Source organism: Typopeltis vanoorti, chromosome 1 (assembly GCF_054136105.1).
Source record: "Typopeltis vanoorti isolate ZY-2024b chromosome 1, IOZ_Tvanoo_1.0, whole genome shotgun sequence".
NCBI classification, from domain to species: Eukaryota; Metazoa; Arthropoda; class Arachnida; order Uropygi; family Thelyphonidae; genus Typopeltis; species Typopeltis vanoorti.
The window spans coordinates 32,542,772-32,566,229 of record NC_143549.1 but is presented as its reverse complement, the minus strand read 5'-3'; the positions used below and the strand labels follow the sequence as shown (position 1 = coordinate 32,566,229).

General features: G+C 37.2%; 1 protein-coding gene across 2 annotated transcripts in view; it reads right to left on the bottom strand.

Moving 5' to 3' along the window:
* Positions 1–20,918, bottom strand: part of LOC150109874 (carbohydrate sulfotransferase 1-like) — a 79,329-nt gene extending 58,411 nt beyond the window's left edge. The window contains exons 1-2 of one of the 2 annotated variants that reach the window (XM_090415557.1): positions 20,409–20,918; positions 10,150–10,286 (exon numbers count right to left, since the gene is read on the bottom strand). Coding sequence is in view for 1 of the 2 variants with exons in the window: in XM_090415549.1 (XP_090271675.1) it covers positions 20,409–20,448 (40 nt within the window). In the remaining variant the exon portion in view is untranslated. The remainder of the gene's footprint in view (positions 1–10,149; positions 10,287–20,408) is intronic. The other variant, XM_090415549.1, reaches the window with a different exon arrangement.
* Positions 20,919–23,458: the final 2,540 nt, after the last annotated feature.

Below are 23,458 nucleotides of genomic sequence, written 5' to 3'. Positions count from 1 at the left end.
CTTGCGATTATAAAATTCTTTGTAAAAGAAGGTTTAACGCCAAAACAAACTCATTCGAAGTTAATAAAAGTTTATGGGCACTCTTCTCCTTCGTTTGCGACAATTAAGAAATGGGCTGCAGAGTTTAAACGTGGCTGTACCAGCCTTGAAGATGATCCACGTGAAGGACTTGCAAAAAGTGTAACAACACCAGAAATCATTGACCAAGTCTCTACGATATGGTATTGGATGACCGGCGAGTCAAATTGCGTGAAATTGCCGAGACTATAGGCATTTCAAAAGAACGTGTAGGATATATTTTGCAGGAAGAATTGCAAATGAAAAAGTTTAGTGCAAAATGGGTGCCGCGCTTGCTCACAGCAGATCAAAAACGCACTCGCATGAAAATCTCTGAACAGTGCTTGGAGCATTTTAACAAGAATAAAACTTGATTTTGTGCTTCGATTTACTGCTATGGATGAGACTTGGATTCAACTTAACACACCAGAATCCAAACAGCAGTCAAAACAGTGGAGGACACAAGTCGGTTGTTCAGTGCCAAAGAAAACAAAGTCGGTTCCATCAGGGAAAGGTCATGGCATCGGTGTTTTGGGATGCTAAAGGCATTTTGGTTATTAATTATATTGAAAAGAGTAAAACAATAACCGAGGAATATTATTCCGATCTTTTAACCAGACTAGACGAAAAACTTCGTAAGAAAAGACCCGGTTTGCAGAAGAAATAAAACATATTTCATCAGGACAATGCACCTTCCCACAAAGGTGTTTTGGCAATGGGAAAATTAAGGGATCTGCACTATGAATTGTTGGAACATCCACCCCATTCCCCAGATTTGGCTCCTTCTGACTTCTATCTCTTCCCAAAATTAAAACTCTTTCTCGCTGGCGTTTTTCTTCGAATCAAGAGGTGATCGCAGCTGTAGAGGGGTATTTTGCAGATCTTACTGAGAACCACTACAGGGACGGGATAATGGCGCTAGAGCATCGCTGGAATAAATGTATTAGTCTTAAGGAAGATTATGTTGAAAAATAAAAATAATTTTGAAATTATAAATTGATTTCTCATTGTTAGGCCGAGAACTTTTCAGATCACCCTCGTGTATATATATATATATATATATATATAATATATATCCAGACTGCTATTCTGTGTATGACTGAAAATTCTCTGTTAATATAATCAAGCTCATTTTTTTCCCATTTGTTTATACATAACCACGATGCTATCACATGAATGTATTACACTTTTCAAAGTGGCTTTCGAAATCTGCATTAAAAACTGAGAATCTTATGACACGTGATATAGCATTAAGGAATCCCGGATGGGAAAGGTCAGACAGAAGCGATGACCGGACGTGGGCACAGCAGATAACTGGGCTGCTAGCAGAGCTTTGCAACAGTTGAGTTTCTGTTTATGTGCTGCGATCCATTACCTCCATGGTTATGTACATCCTGGGAATTCGAGAGGCAAAAAAACTGATCCTGCGCAAATGACAAAATTCTTTGTCAGAAGATCTTCGCGAAAGTCTATTAGCGATAAAATCAACCATTTGTACGCTATATTGCAAGTCTGAATGAATAAACATTAAATCAATTGTCAGACGCAGGTTCTTTTTTATTAAAAAAAAAAAAAGATAAAACGATGAAAAAATAAATGCATTTTTATTACTGGAGGCAGTTTCTGATTTTACAACAAAATAAATTGTTCGGATACATAGTATTTCTCTACGAAAAATCCATATTTGCTATTAATAGTACTATATTTTAGATCATCTGCCATCATCTTTGCAGAAACTTCTCATTTGTGGGATAATGGAACTGTCAAGCAGCACGGATGAACTATAAAATATCCAACAGATAACAACAAACCTTGTAAGCAGACTGACATCTTAATTAACATTGGGAATTTGTTCCCTCTATTGCACATATGCTTATTCGTGCATGCTTAGAACGTGCATACACGCAAAATATAATCGCTTGTTGATGCAGACGAAAATATGTTCGAAGTACACAGTATTTGCATTTTAGTCTTAAGCTGAGAGACCTTGTCGTAAGAAAAGAGACAGTAAAAAGAAAGAAAAGAAAAATAATGTTGTCTTTACACGCGAGGACCGAACTATTAGCAAAGAGGCGGGACGAAGTAAAAAGGGTATTTTAACAAAAGATAAACAGAGCTGAGCTTCAGTGATAGTTTACTGCAACTGATTATGTACAAGCATGCAATGCAAAACCGAACGTTACTGTTTATAGAAAGATTGATACAACAATCATCTGGAGAAATGGAAATATTAAAAACGAGCTGAATTGTACATGAATTGTATTAAAACTATTTTTTGTGCACATTTACAAATTGAAATCGTAAGGCGAACATTGATTTGCATATGTGCTACTCGGCCAAAAGTTTACACCTTTAAAGATGATTGTAAAAATACAACGTCTCTAAATATCACTTTATTTCCATAAATACGACATTATTTTAAATTAAAAAAGTATGGAAACGCTTTGAAGCTCTAGCTCGTAATAAAAGAAGGTACACCACATGCTGCTTGTATACAATGTCCAAAACTTGGTGGTGTGTGTGGTGTGGTAACCATAAAATCTCTTTACCAATCTTTATGCGTGCTTCACCTACTTAATAATAACACGTATGTCAAGTACAGATCGCTTTCTTCCAGTAATTGATACACTTCAATCAAATTACTGCACCCGCCATTTCCCAAAGCTCAGTAGAGCGCTCTAATCTCATAGCCTCACGATACACTCCTCAACACATTAAACGAATGCATCATCTCTTCCCCTCCCCCCCCCCACCACCACTCCCTTCCAGCTGTGTTCATCTGTCAGAATCGATCCATGTAAACTGAGTAGACATCTCAGATATTATAGTGCTATTATTCCGTGTCGTGCGAATGTCGAGTCACAAGCCACATCAGTAGAAAGGTGCGTGAGCCATGAACTTAGACTGTTATCTTCCACGGAGTTTGTTTGAGTTCAGATAAGATTTTCTTTATCAGTACTGGTCCATAGCTGCCTGTCGTTTCCGCCAACGTCGAAATTTAGCCAGGATTCTCATTCTCGCTTTATTTCTATTCGCATCACGAAGTACTTCGCTTCCATTTCTCGTTGTGTTTATTTATGATCCTAGTCAATTAATTGCTCTATCAGGAGATACGTTTACACTTAGGCGTCTCTCTCTGCCTTGTTTGTTGAGCACACAGAGTTAAGGTTTATACATCATTTGTCTGTCAGGTCTACGCATATTACTAGATAGCTCTCGATTTTAATGTTATTTGACTCCGATAGATGACTCCGAGACGAGATTAAAACAACTAACAGAATCGATTATATTTCGTCATGTAGAGAAAAACTTGTGGGTCGCTTAGTCAGCGCCACTTGCTGAGTTATTCTGATGCTAATTAGAACAAGAGATTGAAATGGTTTTGAACCAATTACCCGAACCAGCATGCAGCGTCTTCAGTGGTGCAAAGAGCTTGTACACTGGGACGTGGAAACTTGGAAAGCTGGGTTATGGAGCGAGGCATAAGGCTACTCTTTCTACCGAGCAGATGGACGGGTGTCGATGTGGCGGATGCCCGGTGAACATCTCTTACCAGAGTACTTAATTCCAACTATGAAATTCGGAGGTGATGTGATCCTGTTTTTCCTGGTTTGCCTCGGACCTCTGTTTGCGGAACTGACCACCGTGTCATGTCTGCTGCTGAAACTGTGTGGTTTGTGCACATACGTATCGTAACCACATTTTACTGGGCCCCCACAAAGCCCTGAACACAGATCCTATTGAATTAAACATCTGCGGGTGATCTGGAGAGTCTGATGGGGTCAAGAGACGTCTGACACACAACAGTCCAGGACCTCATTGCATATCTACAGATGGAATGGTCCAAAATTTCCATTGGTCGCTATCGTACGCTAGTGGAAAGTATGTCCCGTGGGATTGCTGCAGTCATCACTGCGAAAGGAGGTCTTACATCTTATTAAGGTGGGCACCATGACTGTTTGTTCCTTACACAATGGTGTCCTTTGACTTCTTTCCAAGCAGTGTAGGTACGACTGAGGTTTTTAACATAATATTTCCCTGTTTGTGAATGCGTGTAATTATTGCGGTTGTTATTGTAATACTGGTGTCAAGTATTATACTCACAAATATCTAAAGTAAAAGATTTAGTATTCAAGTGTTAAAACGTCTGTAAATCTTTTTTTTTTTTCGATTATTATTATTAAGAGAGACCCCCAGGGAGTCAGCGACTCATCGAGTGAGGCACATACTACATGCACCAAGTATCATACTTATTCTTGAATTCATTCACACTGCTTGCACTCACAACATCCATTGGCAATCCATTCCAATCACGCACCACCCTATGAGAGAAAAATCTAGCCCTCACACCCTTCATGCTCACCTTCCAAGGACGCCTTCTTTTCCTTTCCCCACCCTCCATAAATTTTTAAAAAAAATCCATCAATTAAAATTCTGTATGACCCTTTCAGAAGTTTGTAAGTCTCACTTCTGTATCACCCCTCTTTCTCCTGTTTGCAGTCTACAAATTCACAATCTGTCTTCATAATCTGTATTCCACAATCCGATATCATTTTAATACTCTCCTTTGCTCTCTCTCTCTCTCTCTCTCTCTCTCAATATATCAGAATCACAACGGAAACCAGGAACCAGATCTGCGCACAATAGTCCAAGTGAGGTCTTATCTAGATCATTATTGAGCTAGTCTTTGGTTGTGAGAGCACCATTCAATTTCCGTTTGGGTGCAAAATACAAGGTTTTCTGGTGACTTTGGGTTGATAATTTTGTGTCGTATAATCACTTTGAATGATTCTACGACTTGTTTTTAGTTCGTCTCCTGAGCGAACGTTTTTACAATAAAATCTTGCAGGGAAGTTTTTTTCTTTCTTTCTTAAAACCAAATATATTTTTCACGATTAACAGGCATTGTTATTAAAAAATCACTCACTAATAACAAGAAATATAAACATGGTTGGAACATATAAAATTTATTATTGTAAAAGAATGCAAAGATCGCTTTAACAGTACTTTTATATAAACTAGTCGGTCATGGAAATCATCCCGTGATAGACTTAAATCTCTGAAGAGAATGATAATGATAATGCCATGGATTAATAAAATTACTGTAGACTAGTCTATTCGAACCCAGAACCTATCATGAACTTGAGCTAAATAAACCGAATACGTCATTTTTTTTAATCACTATCCGACATTAAATCAGATAATTAAAGTTAAATCGGCGTTAACCAGATATTAGAATCGGAGATGTGAAACTTCGCTATCTGCTATGCAGGTGATGTTGTACTCCTAAACGGGCCCAATCCACGATTACTTAAAAAGACCGAATGATATCCATAACAAATTGGACATGTAAATCAACAATAAAAAGACCAAAACTATGAAAGAAAAAGAAAGAAAAAAAAAACATCCACTGCATTCTGAATGGAAAACCTATGGAACAAGATAGAATATTTCAGCTACTGTTTAGGCACAGTTTTCAGTGAAGACTGCAAATTAAATCTGGAAATAGGCAACCGAATTAGAAAAGCTGATATGGTAGGAAGTCAATTGAATAAATTTATATGGAATAAGAGAGAGGTTATCAAAATACTGAACTAGCTGTATACAAGACAGTGTTCAAACCAATTTTAACTTTATGGATGAGAGCTGGGTTAAAATTAAAACATGATCAAAAACTGGGGATCAAAAATTAGGGGAGTGAACCGATGGCAGAATCAGATTGAATGCGAATATATAAGAACCTGACAGTGAGCAGAGCTAAGGTCAGGTTCTTATATATTCGCATTCAATCGCATCGTGCCATATCAACTAACTGATATGGCACGATGATTATGTGTTATTTAAAAATTCCGCAGAATGTTCAATTATCAGTGTCTATGCTAGACCTTTTTAACGTTTATCAAAACGTCATCGTCTTGACTGTTCCCACATTTTTTTAACTGTTCACAGTGTGAGAGAGCAGTCAGTATCAGTATAGCACACCACAGAATTTTGATATGAAACTCTTCTTAACGATAAAAACATTTTTAAAATCCTTTGTTTGGTTGAGGTTGTTTAGTTATCACAGCATTTTTAGATACTGTAGAATTCAAACTCATCCTTTGCATGAAGTCCATATTGAAAATACATGCGCTTGGAGAGCGTTAAAGTATTTTAGATTCTACAGCGTTACATGTCAATCCTAAGAGCAATGTCTATTTTTAAGATGAGGGTACACCTAATCATCGTGCCATATCAGTTACTCAGTACTTTGAGATGCGATAGAGAAGTCAGTCATCTTCCCTCTATTCTGCAAGGACTCATTATGTTACTTGCCATTCACTTCAGTAACGCATTCTTCCCAATCACCTCTCTCTCTCTCTCTCTCTCTCTCTCTCTCTCACACACACACACACACACACACACACACACACACACACACACACACACACACACACACACACACACACACACACACACACACACACACACACACACACACAGCACCAAGTCTAAAGTGCTCCACATCTCACGCAAAAAAATCAAAACAACCTGTAACATTCTTCCTAAACGGAGAAGTTTTCGAGGTAGCCAGTGAGCTAAAATACCTAGGAGTAACAATAGATGAAAAATTCACTTTCAATAAGCACATCTCATATGTTGCCGAAAAAAAGCTTACAAATAGTAAACCTTCTAGCTAAGTCGGCAAGGATTAAGTGGGGATTAGGCCAACGAGCACTGAAAACGATATATACCGGTGCTATACTACCACTGATCTCTTATGCTGTACCTGCCTGGAAACATACACTAAAATCAAAGATAAAGCGACAAAAACTAAATAGAGTTCAACGCCTTATAGCCATACGCATAATCAAAGGATACAGGACAATATCTTTCGAGGTGTGAGAGCTTGCGTTATTGCAGCTCTAACACCGATCTGCCTGAAAATACAAGAATTATCTCTTATATATGAAGTCACTTCCGGAAGATCTATCGAAAGTTACAACATCGATCCAAATTGCTAAGAACGTCCTCTTCACTACAGCAAGTGGCTTCACCCAACAAAGAAAACAAATATTAAGGAGAAGGAAAGCTCTGAAAGTGACGAATTCCAAATATACACTGACGGAAGCAAAACCGAAGGGAACGTCGGTTGTTCTTTTACTGCATACAACAGACAGCCCATTGTACAAGAACGCTGCTCTAGACTGCATCCTCTCTGTTCCAACAACCAAGCAGAACAACTTGCTACAGTTCAGTCACTTACATATCTCCAGGAATTAGAACTCAACACCTCTCATCAAAAGACAACAACAATTTACAGTGATAGTAGAAGCACTATAGACGGCATAAAAAACCAGAACAACCATATTGCATTGATAGAACAGACAAGAAATCTGGTTCGAAACCTCACTCTAGAGGGATGGGAAATCAAGTTCTGCTGGGTGAACGCGCATACTGGAATAGGAAATGAGAGAGCGGATCAGTTGGCTAAAGAAGCAGCTAAAAACGAACGGCTAAAAACAAGTTACCAAAAGTACTCGAAATCTGCTATAAAAACACTTGCAGAAGAGAAAGGCCTAGACATGTGGGAAGAAGAATGGAAAACATCAAAAAACGGATCAACAACAAAAGAATTCTTGCCAAGCATCAGAAGCAGACTCCGGCTATAAAAACACGGGATTTCTCCAGATTTAACCACGCTACTAACGGGACATGGAAAACTAAGACACTACCTTCACAGATTCCATATCCTGGAATCACCATCATACATTTGCAGTCCACACTTTCAACAGACTGTTGACCACATACTTTACGACTGTCAGCTATTGGACTCCATCCGGATGCCCCTAATACAACACGTCATCACTTCCGGAGACAAGTGGCCAGTATCAAAACAGAGACTTATCGAAAAGTATTACATAGAATTAATTAAATTTGCCAATAAGATCAACTTCTAGTCCTTATAATCTAACATAAATACTGATATTATGTGAATTATACAGTGTTAATATATGTATATATAAAAATATAAATAGAAATGTTAATCAGTACTTGTAAACTACATGTAATATAAGCATTGTATGCAATGGAGCATGTGGGAATAAATTACCTCCTGGTAGGGTTACTATTGGGAGGAAAACGCAACACACACACGCGCGCGCGCGCGCGCTCTCGGGATGGTCTACTATTCTTCCAACCAATATGCATTTCCCAAATATCTTAAAGACGAAAGGCTTAATAAGTATCATTTGCGCAAAGTTAAAAGTCTATACTTTAAGATAAACATGATAATATTTAATGACAATATATTTTTCACCTGAATTTCTTTCCAATGTGGATTTTGAGAAATCATGTGATCGAGGAATGAATCGTGAAAGTAAATAATTTCTAAATGAATAAATTGATGCAGTTTCATAAAATGTAGTCCTTTGATTCAATTCCCTTATCACTGTACTTTATTAACATATTTTTTGTAAATGTCCTAAAATATCATTGAAAGGGACTTATTTGTAAAGGATTATCTATTTCTTAGTAATGCAACGCCTTAGGTTCGCTGGTTGATTGCTGTTAAAATGATGATTATCAATTAGCTGTTCGTGTTTATATTATGTTCCTTCATAGTAATATAAATTTCTAGCAATTAATATATCCGAACTAATATAAAATGAGTGCAAAACTGATCATTACCCACACTTTTTATAAGCATTGTAAGTTTGCAAGTTTCAAGCTGAGTTTAAAGACTGCGTGAAACACAAACGCTGGTCCTATTTGTGAATGCTGGATTACTGCCAAACCTGTTAAAGACATCCTGGCAGACCTTTTCTCCCATTCTTCTTCAGTCACTCCCTTTTCCTTTCCTACAAGCAATAGTGTAATACATCGTGAAGAGACTGGCTCGAAAATACAAACGTTAAATATGTATATTGTTCGGTAAAAATTGTTGTATTTAATTAAATGTATTTTCTGATACTGTTCATGTCAGGCGCCATGTACAGTAGTTGAAAATAGTTACAAGAGAAAAAATTTTGTATGTTGATTTTTTTTTTTTATTCCAGTAAACTAATAACGTTTTTTTTTTTACCCCCCCTTGTTGAACATTTCACAAAAATATTCAGAAGTCAGGAAAGATTCACTATCAAGACTAGCTCAAGATTCTTTTTTTATTTGTTTCTTGCCTATTCCGTTTTTCTTTTACCTGATGGAAGAATTTATTATCATTGGCATCTTGAAACTTTCAGCGACAAAGAAAGTTGCTCTCACCTATGCTTACCAAATATGAACGCCACCGTAGTGTTCCACTGAAGCGAGCAACGCATTTATTTCCATACGCGTGTGTGATTTATTTTGACATGTTCACTTAGTTTTGAAGTGCGGCAAGAACTAGCAGAATTTAAATAGCGAGGCAGATATTTAAAAGGAGAAGAAAAAAAAGATTCTTGACACTGTAATCTGGACATTTCCGGTTCCTGTGGCATCTGTCATAGAAAGAAAAATGCGTGGACAAATGAATGAAAGGAAGTGACGTGATTGAACTTGTAAGCTTGCTTCGAGAACGTCACGTGCCAGCGAAAAGCATAAATCATTTCATGTGAGTGTAATGTAAATTTCAGTTGGATTGCCAGACAAGTAGACAGTTGCCATGGTGATTGGAATATCGGCACTCAGAAATGACGAGTTTTAAAAGTTCATAAAATATTCCTATTTTTTTTTTTTCTTTTGAAATTGTATTTTGCCTTTGATTCGTCACAGTTTAATTAACAACTCTGAATTTCAATACAGAGGATGGAATTTTCACGCATACTTTGCCGTTTATACATTCACTTAAGCTTTAGAATAGCGCTCAATAGGTGCTGTGCATTCATGCATGGTTGGGTGGGTGGATGTGTATCGTCTGTCTTTCTAAATGAACCTTCACTTTAGACAAATGCAGTCACCTGTGTAAAAGAACGGATTTCTTTTCTTTTTTTTTTTTTTTATTAGTGCAGTATATCATTTTGTTCCAGGATTAAATAAAAGACAGAAATTTAAAAATTAAATTGTAAAAATTACACTTAATTAGCACATATTTAAATTTAATTGAAACGTTTCATATTTTATATTTAAACTGACCTTGCTTACTGGGCGGATAACTCTTTCGTTCTTATCCCACTACGGTCATCGATGTTTTTGTTGGATATCATCGTCAGTGGGAGATCCTGTCCTGATCTCTAAGTCGAGTTTCGGATTATATTTAACCCTCAGTCCACCTTTAGTACAAAAATAGGGGATGCGTTTACAACCGTTTGTGGATTGGATTAATTAAAAAGAAATGTAATCTTTTAATTTAATATCTGTTAAAGCAGTTTCCAGTTGTTGTTTTGAGGGGGGGGGACATTTTCATGTAGTGGATTCAGTCGCATTGGACATTTTTGTTTCACCCATGCTCGTCATTAAGCTAACACTCACGTGTATAAATATGAAATGAGGCAATAATAATAAAAGGTGCGTCTCGGAATATTATTATTACATGACACCTGGGGACCATTAAGTCTCAGAACTCATCACAGCAGCCATTCTACACGTGATTCAATGTCTACCTCTATCACATAATCTCCTAATTTTGCAATATTTCTGTCTGTTAATCACGCGTGTTGTCTAGTCAGTAGGAAATTTTCCCCGGTTTAAGGGGAAAATTAGAAGAAGAAAGAAAATCCATCTTCAGTTCAAAAAAACCCATATGAAGATGCTTATTATGAAATTCAGGCTTTTTAAAATGTTCTTATTTTTGTTTAGTGACATCATTCGTTATCGTTTTGGGCTGATATATTGTACGAAGTTTATTTATTTATTTAAAGTGAAACCCTAAGAAAGATTGTAAACCTAGAGTACGTTAATATTGAAGATGGACTGTTACATATCTAGAAATCCTGTCTAGAACAGTATTTCTCTATAACAGTCCATCTTCAAGATTAATGTGCTCTAGATTTACAAGCATCAGGTGAATAGGGTGGTGTTTTACACCGAGCGATAATATTCTCCAACATCTGGAGTTATTCACAAACAGCCATGGCAATGGAATTCCAACCCACGACCTATCGGGTCGAGAGCTGAAGCGCTATCCACTCAGAAAATGTTGGGTGGTGATTGGCACTTAACTCATTTTTTGTATCGTTTGGAATTATCATCACTAATAAGGCAACTCCAGGATTCATTGAGTTGGGCCACTCCACACTACACTAATATCCTATCCTTCTCATCCGTCTAGGAAGGGTGCGTCTCTTAACAATGAGGGGGGTTTCTGGAGTATTAATGCAGCCGGTTGGCCACTCCTCTGCTGCATCCCCTAAGTAATCCTTGTGTGTGTGTGTGTGTGTGTTCACGGGGCCTGTTTGCCTGCTTGCGGGATGAAACCCCCCCCCCAGATAAACCGGGGTGGGGGACCCTGCTGTCCATGCCCAAGACCGGCTAACTTGGCTATGTCTGAGGAATCCTTGAGCTCGTCACGTCGTCGACGGAAATCGAACCTAGGATACTCCTTCCCCAGGCACATGGTTGCCAAGCGCATAGCCACTAAGCAAACCACGCGGACTACACTAATATCAATATCCCCTCCCCCCATATTCTGTCTGCCATTGAAATATATTTTTTCGCTATGAAAACGTGTGCATTCTCTGGGTGGTCTGCCTGTTTTGCGGGGGGGGGGATTGAATTTCTGAGCGGAAAAAATGTTTCGTTGAGTTTTATTATCACAAATGATCCAATTTAAACGGACACAGAGATATAATGATCAATTTTAGTCAAGATCCCAGCTAGTTTCTAATTATGCATAAAGATAAAAAAAAGTGAATCTGGGTATTTTCAGAAATGCATTTAAAATAAATTCGAAGCCACATTTTATTTATTTTATTTTTAAAAAGCTGGATTTATTAGCTTAGTCATAGAGAACAAACCATTATCGTAATTGATTTCTCACATGTAAAAGTTCAATCGCCCCTGTAGTATTCACTTGCCTACATTCGATAAAAATAATACGAAAGAAAACAACACGTGCTACTTAAAACCGTTTAAAAATTTGAGAGATAACGTGATTAAATATTCAAAAGTGTTCTTTTTAAACATTTATTATATTCAGTGCCGCTAGATGCTGAAGACTCTGAACGAGATGTTGGAAGCACCTCCGAAAGCGTTTATTTTTTAAGAGCTCAATGTGATTGTCGTTATGACAACCTTTCTTATAGCATGCTTAGAAAGAAGAAATAAGAAAAAAAAATCAGCATTCCTTTGATGGTTTTAAACTCGGGCGCTTCCAACCGAGAGTTGTACATTCTGTTGGCTACCCACCGAGACGTCACTTCGAACAGATAATTATTTCTTTCTGTAAACATTCGGTTAGACGATGGTGAACCTTCCTTTCCAGATATATTGTACATGTTCTGATTTAAAGAGTTCGATTCAGCTAATGCTCACAAAAAAAAAAAGAAAAAAGACTCCCTTTTACGTAATTTATTTTTCTCTGAAAAGCGTGCTTTGGTAAAGCGTCGCCTGATGGTTTCGGGGATATGCACTGCGAAGTTGTCAAGCTTCGTTCTCCGAAAGGTAATAAAAATAGCCTTAGACACCAAACTCTTCTTACTTGGTCAACATTTTTCAATTCATTGCTTAATAATACAGCATCCCGTCTTTCAGCTGTTCCAAGATGGAATGGTTCTTTTGCTCGCTCTGCATTTCTATTCAGCAACTTCCCCCCCCCCCCCCCTCCTCCTAATAGAGGAACACGCATCTTCTGAAACACAAGCAGTCCCACAGGAACGAGAGTCTGTTTGTAATCCAAACATTCATGAATGTAGTTCTGGATTATCCATTACACTATTTTTAAGTCATTATCTCTGCCATCCTTTTCGGTGAAACTATTCGAGTGTGTGTGTGTGCGTGCGCGCACTGGGCGAGGCTGCCTTGTTTGCTATCACGTTTGATCCGCGCGTGCAAATGACCCCGCCCTCCATTAACTGGAATTTGGTACGTTGAGATAGCTAAAGCGAACACGCTGCTGATATAAACAGGACTGTAGTCACTCTGGAATATCAGTTTTATTTCGCAAATTTTCCCATTTGTAGCGAGTGCGTGTCTGAATGGCCACACATAGCAGGCGCACATGTTTTCGAACCAAAACCACGTTCTTGTGTTTTGACACTATCCAACGTTCTCGGCGAAGTAAGAGTGGGGGGGGGGGGGGAGAGAAGCGGTAAATCTTATTTTTCAGAATACATATTTTATGTATTTATAACTTTATTTGGGAAATGTATTTAATGGATAAAAAAATCTATACCTGTAAACCTGTTTTGTCACTCATTTCTTTTTCTGTGTTATCTAATGATATTTATACACAAACTAGCTGCAGTCCTACTGAAGAGTATCGAAGATACCATTCGGTTGGGAAGACCTGGGTTCGAATCCTGTCTAGGTTTCCTTCCGGAAACTCCCCAAAACAGGCAAACCGGTCAGAAGAATGCACGCAGTTTACACACATATTACACTGGTCTTGTCGTCTTCGATGCTACTCCCGTAAATCCAAAACAAACAAATTAATTCTAGAAAGTCAGTCGTACTGATTCTCTTATTCTATGTTTCTCATGTTCTATATCCACAAGTCAACTAGTCTCTGAGCAAACTGAAATAAACTGCGCATAATGTTTCATAAGGCCTCCTTGCATGCCCAGCACGAATACAATTTGAAATCGCCACAATTTACAGTAACTACTGGACAGGCTTAAAAACAATTTCTTCGTACTTGTTGCTTGCGCTAGAAGCAAGTGAGGCTTTATTATTAGGTATTATTCAAGAAAACTATTTCTTAGTTGAAAGATTGGTGCTTGTTTGTGGAATCGTTCAAAACAGAAATAGTTTTCTTGAATAATAAAACTATTTCTGTTTTATTATTCAAGAAAATGAACCTCATTCATTTCTCTCAAAAATGACATCGATGTCACAGAAGGAGGAAATTCATTGTTTGTCTTGTCTCAAAATATGAAATTGGGATTTCTATAGAATTTTTTTTTCCTGAAGCTAATAAGTTCCATTGATGCAGACGAGATCCAACCAGTTCAGATTTGTTGTTTAGATGAATTCAAACTGTGCCACAGTATAATGCATTGTACAAAGAGTACCTTAATAATCAGGCATCCGCTTCCTTTACATCACCGATACAAGTCCTTACCCCGCGAGTGATGCATCGCTAGGTAAAGTTGCACACACACACATGCACAAAAAAAAAAAAAAACAGTCTCTACACAGCCTTTAACTTTTAATTTCAGACATAAATTAAAGAGACGAGAAGTTCGAAAGTTTCTTGTTTGTTGCATCATTCCTTGACGTAAGACAGGTTAATGCATGTTCAAACATGCTCAAATCATGTATGCTACTGCTGCATGGCCAAAGTCACAACAGTAAAAATCATTTAATGACAATAATTTAAAATGTTATCATTATTGCTGCTTAATTCATGATAAAATATTTTAGAAACTTATGAAAAGTGTAATATATCTGTAAAAAATTCTTGCATGATGAATTTTTTATAAATTACTGAACCCAGATCTACAATCCTTGAAATACACTATAATCACTCATCTACATTAAATTTACTTACGAAAAAAAAAAAAAAGTTACCCAGCCTAATATGATACTTCACATCTAAAAGAAGTTCCCTCGTGCATCATTTTTTATAAATATCAATGTTTAGTGAAGTATTATAAGTTTTTAAAAACGCTGCGATTACATAGACGTTCGTTGCATAGGGCACCATGACAATTGTGCTTCAGAGATGTTTCCAGCAATGGCTATTTTATACTAAATGTAGAAAGAGCATGCTTTTAAAGGATTAATCCCCAGACACTACAAATACATTTTAGTGTAGTGCCGACTTTCCAAAAATTCTAAAGACGAACAGTACCCTATTCACTCTTTTCCTTTCTCCTTTTAGTTTGTCGATTTCTGTGTGTTTTGCGTTTACCCATTTGACGTCACATTTCGTGTCAACATTTCTTTCCACGTGCTGCAGATACTCCCAGAGGAATATTTACCGAGTGACTGCCTTGCAATAGGAACCAGTGTAGGCGAACGTGTTTTGTCTGTCAACAAAACGTCTTCAGACGAGACTAAGGAAGAAACGCAGACATTCTGTTGACTGACACCTAACCTACTCCAAAGCGCTCTTAGAGGTGTGACCCTAATACCTACCCACAGCAACAAAAAAAAAAAGGGGGGGGGGGAACGGGGTGTTGAAGACCAGGAGAGTGTGTGTGTAAGAGAGAGAGAGAGAGAGTTTAAAAAAAAAAAGGATGGGAAGTACAGTTAGTTTTTCTGTTCCTTCGTACGACGAAAAAATTGCGTAAACACACACACACACACACACACACACAAAGCAGAGCACATACGTCATTCGAGAGGTTTCTTTTGTATCGTGCGGTTTGATAACTAAAAGGAAATACGAAACTAAATCTTATATATCGAATAGAAAAGGAAAGCCTCTAAAGTTCAATCATACGAAAAACAGAACTACGAGAGTCTCATGTATCAGTAGGTTTAATCCGATTTTGTTACGAAACGAATCAGATGGAAAAAAAAGGGGGGGGGGGATTGCTGTAGTCTTTCTTCTTCCATTTCAAGTTAGTATCAAATCGAAAAGCTCTTGTTTATTTTTGTTTTTGCACTAATTCTGACTTGACTATTTGAAACAGCAATCGCATATCCTTCGGTTGTCCTTTCTCAGTATCAATATTAATAGTATTCTGAGCAAGCGCAATGCATGATACTATTCGATATATTTCTGTTATAAAATGTATTGCTCCTGACAAGTTTTTGCTGGTTCCCGTTTTTGTGATCTTTCGATGGGTAAATGTTGATAAGCCATCACTAAGTGTTTACAGCTATCGTAGAACATAGCCTTTCATTTTTGTTTAAAAAAATGAAAGAAGCACTGGAAAAGTCTCAGAGATGCTTCATGAACGTTCTGGTATCTGATTGCAAATGCATGTCGAGTTTGTTTCACAGAAGCCATCTTATCCTGAACCATCTCTGAAACTTTCCTAGTGCTTCTTTCATTCTTTTAAAACAAAAATATTAACTTTAAAATGGTTCCACTGAGTTTAGTAACATTTCATATGTTCTTTTGCATCATTTCTGAAAATTCCGTTAGTTATTTCCATTTAAGCATAAAAAATTACTTTCGCAGACACTCGAATAACTTCTGTTGCTGCAAAGTTCTTTAAAAAAAAAAAAAAACCTAGCAAAAGCTTTAAAACACGATCGGCAATGTTTCCAATCTAAACGCATCTTTTCGAATCAAGGTGAGTTTAGTCGATCATATACTGACTGGAGTCTGTGCTTTTTCTCTCGGAAACTCGTTTTCATCCCTCAAATCGAGAATACACACGTGATAAAAATAATAACAATTATTGTGGAGCGACCTTAGATAACTTGGTGGAAGGTTAATCAACCAAAACACAACTGTGTCAAAAGCAGAAACATTAACACGCGAATTTTTTTGTTCAATTGTAAAAGAAATCATTGATTACCAATTGCTAAATGATCAACTAATAGTTCGTTTTTGTTGTGTTTTTTTATGCTTATGCGTAATGGGACAACAATAAAATTACACTATATTAATTAAAATGTATTTATTTTGTGGAGGAATACAATAAAATTTATGATTCTTTAGATGAAATAAAAGCAAATATTATAACAACAAACGATGTGGTTAATCAGCCCATTCTTTTTTTTTTTTTTACCTTCTTTACCAAGGGGCAATGTTCATCTTTTTTTTTTTTGCCAATCCCTTTGGTAGCAAAGGATTTTTTTTATATCCATATCATCACAGCTTTGCTTGCGTGTTTATATAACGGTTATTAAATGCTATTTAAAAATATATATATTTTTTTAATTTAAATGCCTCTGAAATGTTATTACTGATCTCTAGGCTACAAAAGGGCAGTCGATGACTTTTACGAGATCGTTATACTAAGTGTTTGTTGCTGCTCTTTCATGTTTTCACTTGGACCGTTGCCAAGGCAACCGATGTCATTTCTCCTACAGCAAGCAGGACAATGGCAACTGTTGACAGGATTATCTTCAGGGTGGGGCACTCGGGAACCGATCCCCAAATCGTATATTACAACTTTTATTTAAAATACCAAACACCGCTTCCAAAACATAGGTGAGCATGCAGAAGGGATGTTCGTGTTGTTACCCCTCCCCTCCGCCCCCGATCTAACAGTCTCCTTGAGAGTTCGTTTCTACGAAGCCCAAAACGCTACTTGCGAAGGCTGTTACTAGTTTCATGGGAAACATTAACCCAAATCCCACGACCCTATGCGTGGCCATGTATTGAACGACTTTAAAATAGCAGTTACTGGTTGTAAAAGCGTTTGTTTCAACGTCTGAAGACACGAGGTTTAACAGTGGCAGGCAGCGCTAAATAATTCATAGATCGCATCTTGAAACTTCTATATAGACGCGTGCTATAAATAATTTTTTTTCTATGTAAACATTTATTTATTCTTGAAATATGTAGAACTTTAACTGTTATGGTAATCTCTTGTTACTTTTGTTGCCAAAAAAAAAAAACATTTTGTTTCATACATTTGGCTTTTGTTGTTGACCAAAAATAAACAGGATGATAATCTTTATTTTCCTTCAGTGGCTGGCCGATGCGCTTGCAACATTCGTGTGCGAATATCAAATACTCATCCTGAATGCATTTGAAAAGTTAGCACGTGTTTTTGACAGTTTGGCTTTAATATGATGACGATGTTTATAAAAACAGATGTTTTTAATCCGATTTCCCCACTAAAGATCCAACTGTCAGAATATGAGGAGAAATGTATGTTGCTACTGCCATCGCCATGATGTACAGTATTGTCAATCTCATCCACGAAGAGCTTCAGGTAATAAGCGATTTTCGTCGCTAGCTGTTAAACCATCATCTTTCTTACTGGGAAGATCTGAAGTGGCTTGAAAATGTTTCTGGTTTGATCGCTACGCAATTCTCGAAATATCCAGCTCCCAATCGCAGTATCAAATATTGCTCCGAGTGGTTAGCGTATTCACTTTCCAACCAAGAGGCTACGGGTTCGAATCCCGCCGTGGGCATGGATATTTGTGATTGATTGTGAAAATACTAGTGGTGGTAGTCGGCGGTAGATGGTGTTGGTATAGATCAGTGGTTCTTAAACTTTTCGAAGTCACGGAACATGTTTGATTATAAGAAAAATTTGCGGGACACCAAAAGCATTCGGGTCATAAAACTAACAATAGAAATATGCATGGACTTGCCTTTTATAAATATGGAACTTGTTTTAATGCGATATTTGAGATTGTCGGCTTTTGCAGATTTCAGCAATATCAGGTCTAAATGTGATCTTGAAAACTATAACAAAAATTTCAGTGCCCTTGTGGAGAGAGCTGGGTATTTTGGTTTGGGCAAAAATCCAAAATTTCCCAAGCGTTATTTCAGAGAATTTCATTTTTAGAGTACGATCTGTTTGATAAAGTAACTAACTGTTCTTCTTGTAACGAAAATTCACAACTCGATGTATTAACTGTGCCAAATGGATTTCGTCTCCAGTCATAATTGTGTGTATTTAAGGAAGAAAAGTAACTTGAAATCTTTTCTTCCAATATTGTTAAATGTTTTGTTATAACGGAAATAATTCCCTCGACATTTTTATTATGGACCGAAGGAAACATATATATACTGTATTTTTTTCTGATATGAGTTTTTTCCAAAGAGATACTTTTTTTCACTCAGAACTGTGTCATGTGACATCTTTCACATGACACAGTTTCGGCGGAACACAAGTGTTCCGTGGAACACCGGTTAAGAACTACTGGTATAGATGAAGAAAGTAGTTGAGGTTCGTTGTAAGTGGATGAACTGAGTGGTGGAGATGGAGAGTTGTGGAGTAGGTTCCCTCCCTCAATGAAGGAGGACACCTACTCCACATAATAATAATAATGGGATTATTCAAGCCAGCTGCCTTACAGGTTGGAGACATTATCCTAGGTCAACCAGGGACACAATTTATTATTCTTCCTGCCTTTTTCTGGAGGGGGCAGTGTTTGGGAGATAACTATTTAGCGCTTTTATTAGCTGTTCCGCGTATATATATTTGCAGTGACGGTGTTAATTTCATGTCTATGTTGATATAAGAATATTAGAGAAAATAATTAATTTCAATATATGTTTGTTATAAGCCAGATCAGTTTAATAATAAAGCTGTTTACTTCAAAATATGTACTATTACTCGACAGAAACTTGACTGAACTCTAATTTATCCCTTAAATGGATGTCTGCAAAACTACTTGTGTTCCCTGTCCGTATTGCATGTTTTGTGGTTTGAAAACTCCTTCCGCAACCGTACAGAATTTGCTAACTGAGCGAATCTTGACATAAATCGAACCCAGGGGTTTTCAACAAATACATACAATCGCTATACTCTGTGGAACAATCCCGTGTATAACGCGAATAACCTTTATCAGGCTTTTCAATCAAAGGTCAGTTAGCCGGTCCCATACGAAGGGGGTGGTGGTAGAGTTTCTCCCTTCCGGAAACGGGGGAGGGGGGCGGTTTTCATACTACAAACAGACAAACAAGCCATGAGAACACAATTAAATATTTCTTACAAATTAACGTATCAAAATCTCCACTATTAAAAAAATAAATAAAAACGTTATACGCTTATATAATACATATATAATATTTTCAGAAATGTATCCATAAAAATACTAAATAAATTACTAAAAGCGAATTTTCATTTTCAGGGTGCAGAGCTTCAAATTTTTAGAACACCAGATTCCGAAAAATCTATGAAATCATGGATATTAACTGGAACGTTTAACAATAATAATATTGCTTGTATGAACTTTATATAACTCATCAAAAAACTGATGTAAAGTCAAATTCACGTTTCCTGTGAATTTTGAAAGAGGCAAAAACTTCTAGGGTGCTACTTTTATAATGTATTGCATTTGTGTTCCCAAGAGCTATCTAGTTCAAAGCCAATGCTTAAAAAGCTGTAACGAATAGATAGCATATATTCCTCCTGTAGGCAAGGGGTTACTTTTTTTTTATTAGCGAAAGGCGACCTCTAGTGGCTATCGAGTGTAACTTCTTGCATAGTTGCTATTCCGTGTGTTAATTTTTAAAAATATTTTCAATAACTAATATACCCAACCAACCTGCTCAGTGTGTGAGATAATATGCATTTAATAAAGGAAATATCAGAAGCGTAAATGTTTAAAAGGCTGCAAAAATTAATGAGAAAATATTCAACATGAAATTATTATTGTGTATGATGTTAACAAATAATTTAAAAATTAAACGGACAACTACTTACTTTTGATTCTGTTTTGTCCTGGATTACGATTCACTTGCATGAAGGGAACGTGTTTTCATACTTATAAACAATGTCTCAAGTTCAAGATCCCAAGGACATTCCACCATCCTCGGACAGTTCACACACTAAGAAAAGTGTCTCACTAAGCACTTTCATCACTAGAGGCCACTTGTTGCCCTTCCTTCCTTTTTCTTTTTCCCGGGGACATCTGATTCACGAAATACCAATCACAACTCTCACAGGCCACTGACGACAGACGCGCCAGTGCATGCTCGTCTGTCTGTCTCCCCACATGCGTTGGGACCGTCTTTGCACTGACAACGTATAACAGTAGCCACGGGGAAAAAAAAAAATAAATAAAAAGAAAAAAAGCACGAAACAACCAAACAAACAAAAATTTATCACGTGATGCAAACGTCCGCCTCTCTCTCGCGCTGAGCGTAGATTTTGAGTCACTTGGCCAACAGCGGAGCGTTCCTGTTGAACCTGTTCGTTTGCAGGATAATCCCGCAAGTACGCTGCACCTTAGTACGGCTGGGAGATAGTAGCAATGTGTCCCCCTTCTGTCTCTCCCCTTACCCTCCAGCTCGTCGGACGCAGGAACGCAAGGCGAGGTAGCTGCAGACGGAATGAAACTATGGAGTTCGCTTTAGAGGTCAAAGGCAAGAGACAGCTGCACGCTCGTCTCGTTCCATGTACAACACCCCCCTCCCCCTCAGGCTCGGCAACTCTCTTTGGCAGACACGAGTGTCTTCGCTGCTGCTGCCTTGGCAATCCTTTTCTTCTCGAGATTCGTGCATTTTTAAAAACCACCGGACATTATTGATTCGTTTTACTAGTGATGTTACAACGCATGCGTGCATCAGATTGCTGAACCGAAAAATATTGTGATAACCGATTGCGTGGCAATTTTTCGATGCACACAGGAGTGTCTTTGTTTGTTCATCTGAGTTCGGTTAATTCTTTCATCTGAGGATTTTTTTTTAATTTTATTTTTTTACTTTTTGTTTGCAGAAGTATGTTTTGAATAAGGTAAGATGAATGTGCTAAACAGGGTTTGATGATGAATATCTAATACGATGTTTCATAAACCGGAGGCGAAGAAAGAAAGATTTCACGCTACAGCATACTCAAAGATTTAAAAGGAAAAAAAGCAACAGAAGGATGGAAGCGACTGCATTAGAATTGCAGATTGAATTACGCAAAAGAGAATTGTGAATATTTCAGTGTAGATACAGAACTGTGCAAAAAGTTATCGCATCACTTTAATAATTTAGGTTTTTCAAAAAATAAAAAAAAACTAATAATTATTATTATCTACTACCTTCTTTACTTGTTCCAAATGAAAATCTCTCCTTAAAATTAATGCAGCTTATAAAAGAACAGAATGGAGTTACTTTAACAGTGCATTTTTAAACGTAATTCAAAAAGCAATGGATTACATACTAACCGACTCAAGGAAATAGGTTGTTGGAAGAATATGTGGAATTCAAAAGTCGTAGATATATATTTTTAAAAAAAAGTTTTTTTTTTTACATCACGGTGCGAGTTATGTTTGTAATGACGTCCAGATATATTACTCCATTTCCAGGATTGGTCATCTCGCCAGACCAGGAAAAATATTTTCACAGCTGGCGAGATAAAACTCCTCAAGTAAAATAAACACATCCCTTTCGGGCTTTTCATTTTTAGACCGAAGTATTTTCAGTGTTCCATGGATTTCCAGTAACCTAAATTACAATTTGTGCGTATCCAATGCAAAATGATTTCCTTTTCAAGTGCGTTTTGCGAAATTCGTAAGCACCCACAACTTGTATTGTCCACCCGTGTGTGTGTGTGTGTGTATGTGTGTGTGTGTGTGTGTGTGTGTCCGTATATAAAGCATTTACAGGACTCTAACTGAATGAATTTTATTAAGATTGAGTGTGTGAATTTTTGCACAACTTTTTCTGTCAGTTCCAGTTTTGTATCAATTTTCCCACTTACAAAACATAGAGGAAACAATCCACGTCAAAGTTATATATTGCATCAACTCAGCATTGATTGAATGTAATTTAATGAAATCTGGGAAATGCAGATATGGCGTTTTATATGTTCAATGGTACTTCCAGAGGTATTTCCCTGTTGAGTGTCCCACGTAAGATTTATGCAAGTATACTTGAGAAACGGTTGAGTTTTTCACGTATACTTGCTGTCGTGTGTCAGTATCGTGGGAGGGAAGCTTGGCGAAGAACAAGCTGGATTCAGGCCAAATAGAGGCTGTCAGGATCAGATCTTCACTTTACTACAAATAGTTGAGAAAGCATGGGAATATAACAAAGATCTGTATTTAAGTTTTGTCGATCCGGAAAAGGCATATGACAAGGTACCAAGAGAGAAGCTATTCCGAACACTACAGTTATATGGTGTCAATGGGGCATTATATCAAGCAATACTCAGTCTTTATTTGAGTTGTAAGTCAGCAGTTAGAATTGAAGGAAGTGCAGGAAGATGGTTTAATGCTAAATCTGGTGTGAGACAAGGATGTACATTATCCCTTCTGTTATTCATTATCTATATGGATCACATTATGAAGGAAAGTGGTATTAAACATGATATCAAATTTGGAGATGTTAATCTCAGCTCTTTGCTTTAAGCGGATGATGTTATACTTCTAAATAAATCCGCTACAGTCTGCAAGATTCCCTGACTAAATTGAATAACTGTTGTAATAGATATGGTATGAAGGTTAGCAATAAAAAGACAAGGACAGTGAAAATATGCAGAAACAATAATAATATTGCTTGTACGAGCAGCTTTATATAACTCATCAACAAACTGATGTAAAGTTTGAAAATATTGACTGAAAATATCAACTGCATTGTGAATGGAGAACCTACAACAAGTGAAACATTTCAGCTACTTAGGCACGATTTTTAGTGAAGGTGGTAAATTAAATATGGAAATAGACAACAGAATCAACAAAAGCTTGTATGATAGGATGTCAATCTCATCAGAGCTAATCTCAGATGGTCACTTAAACAGAATGGGAGAGGGAAGATTAGAAAACA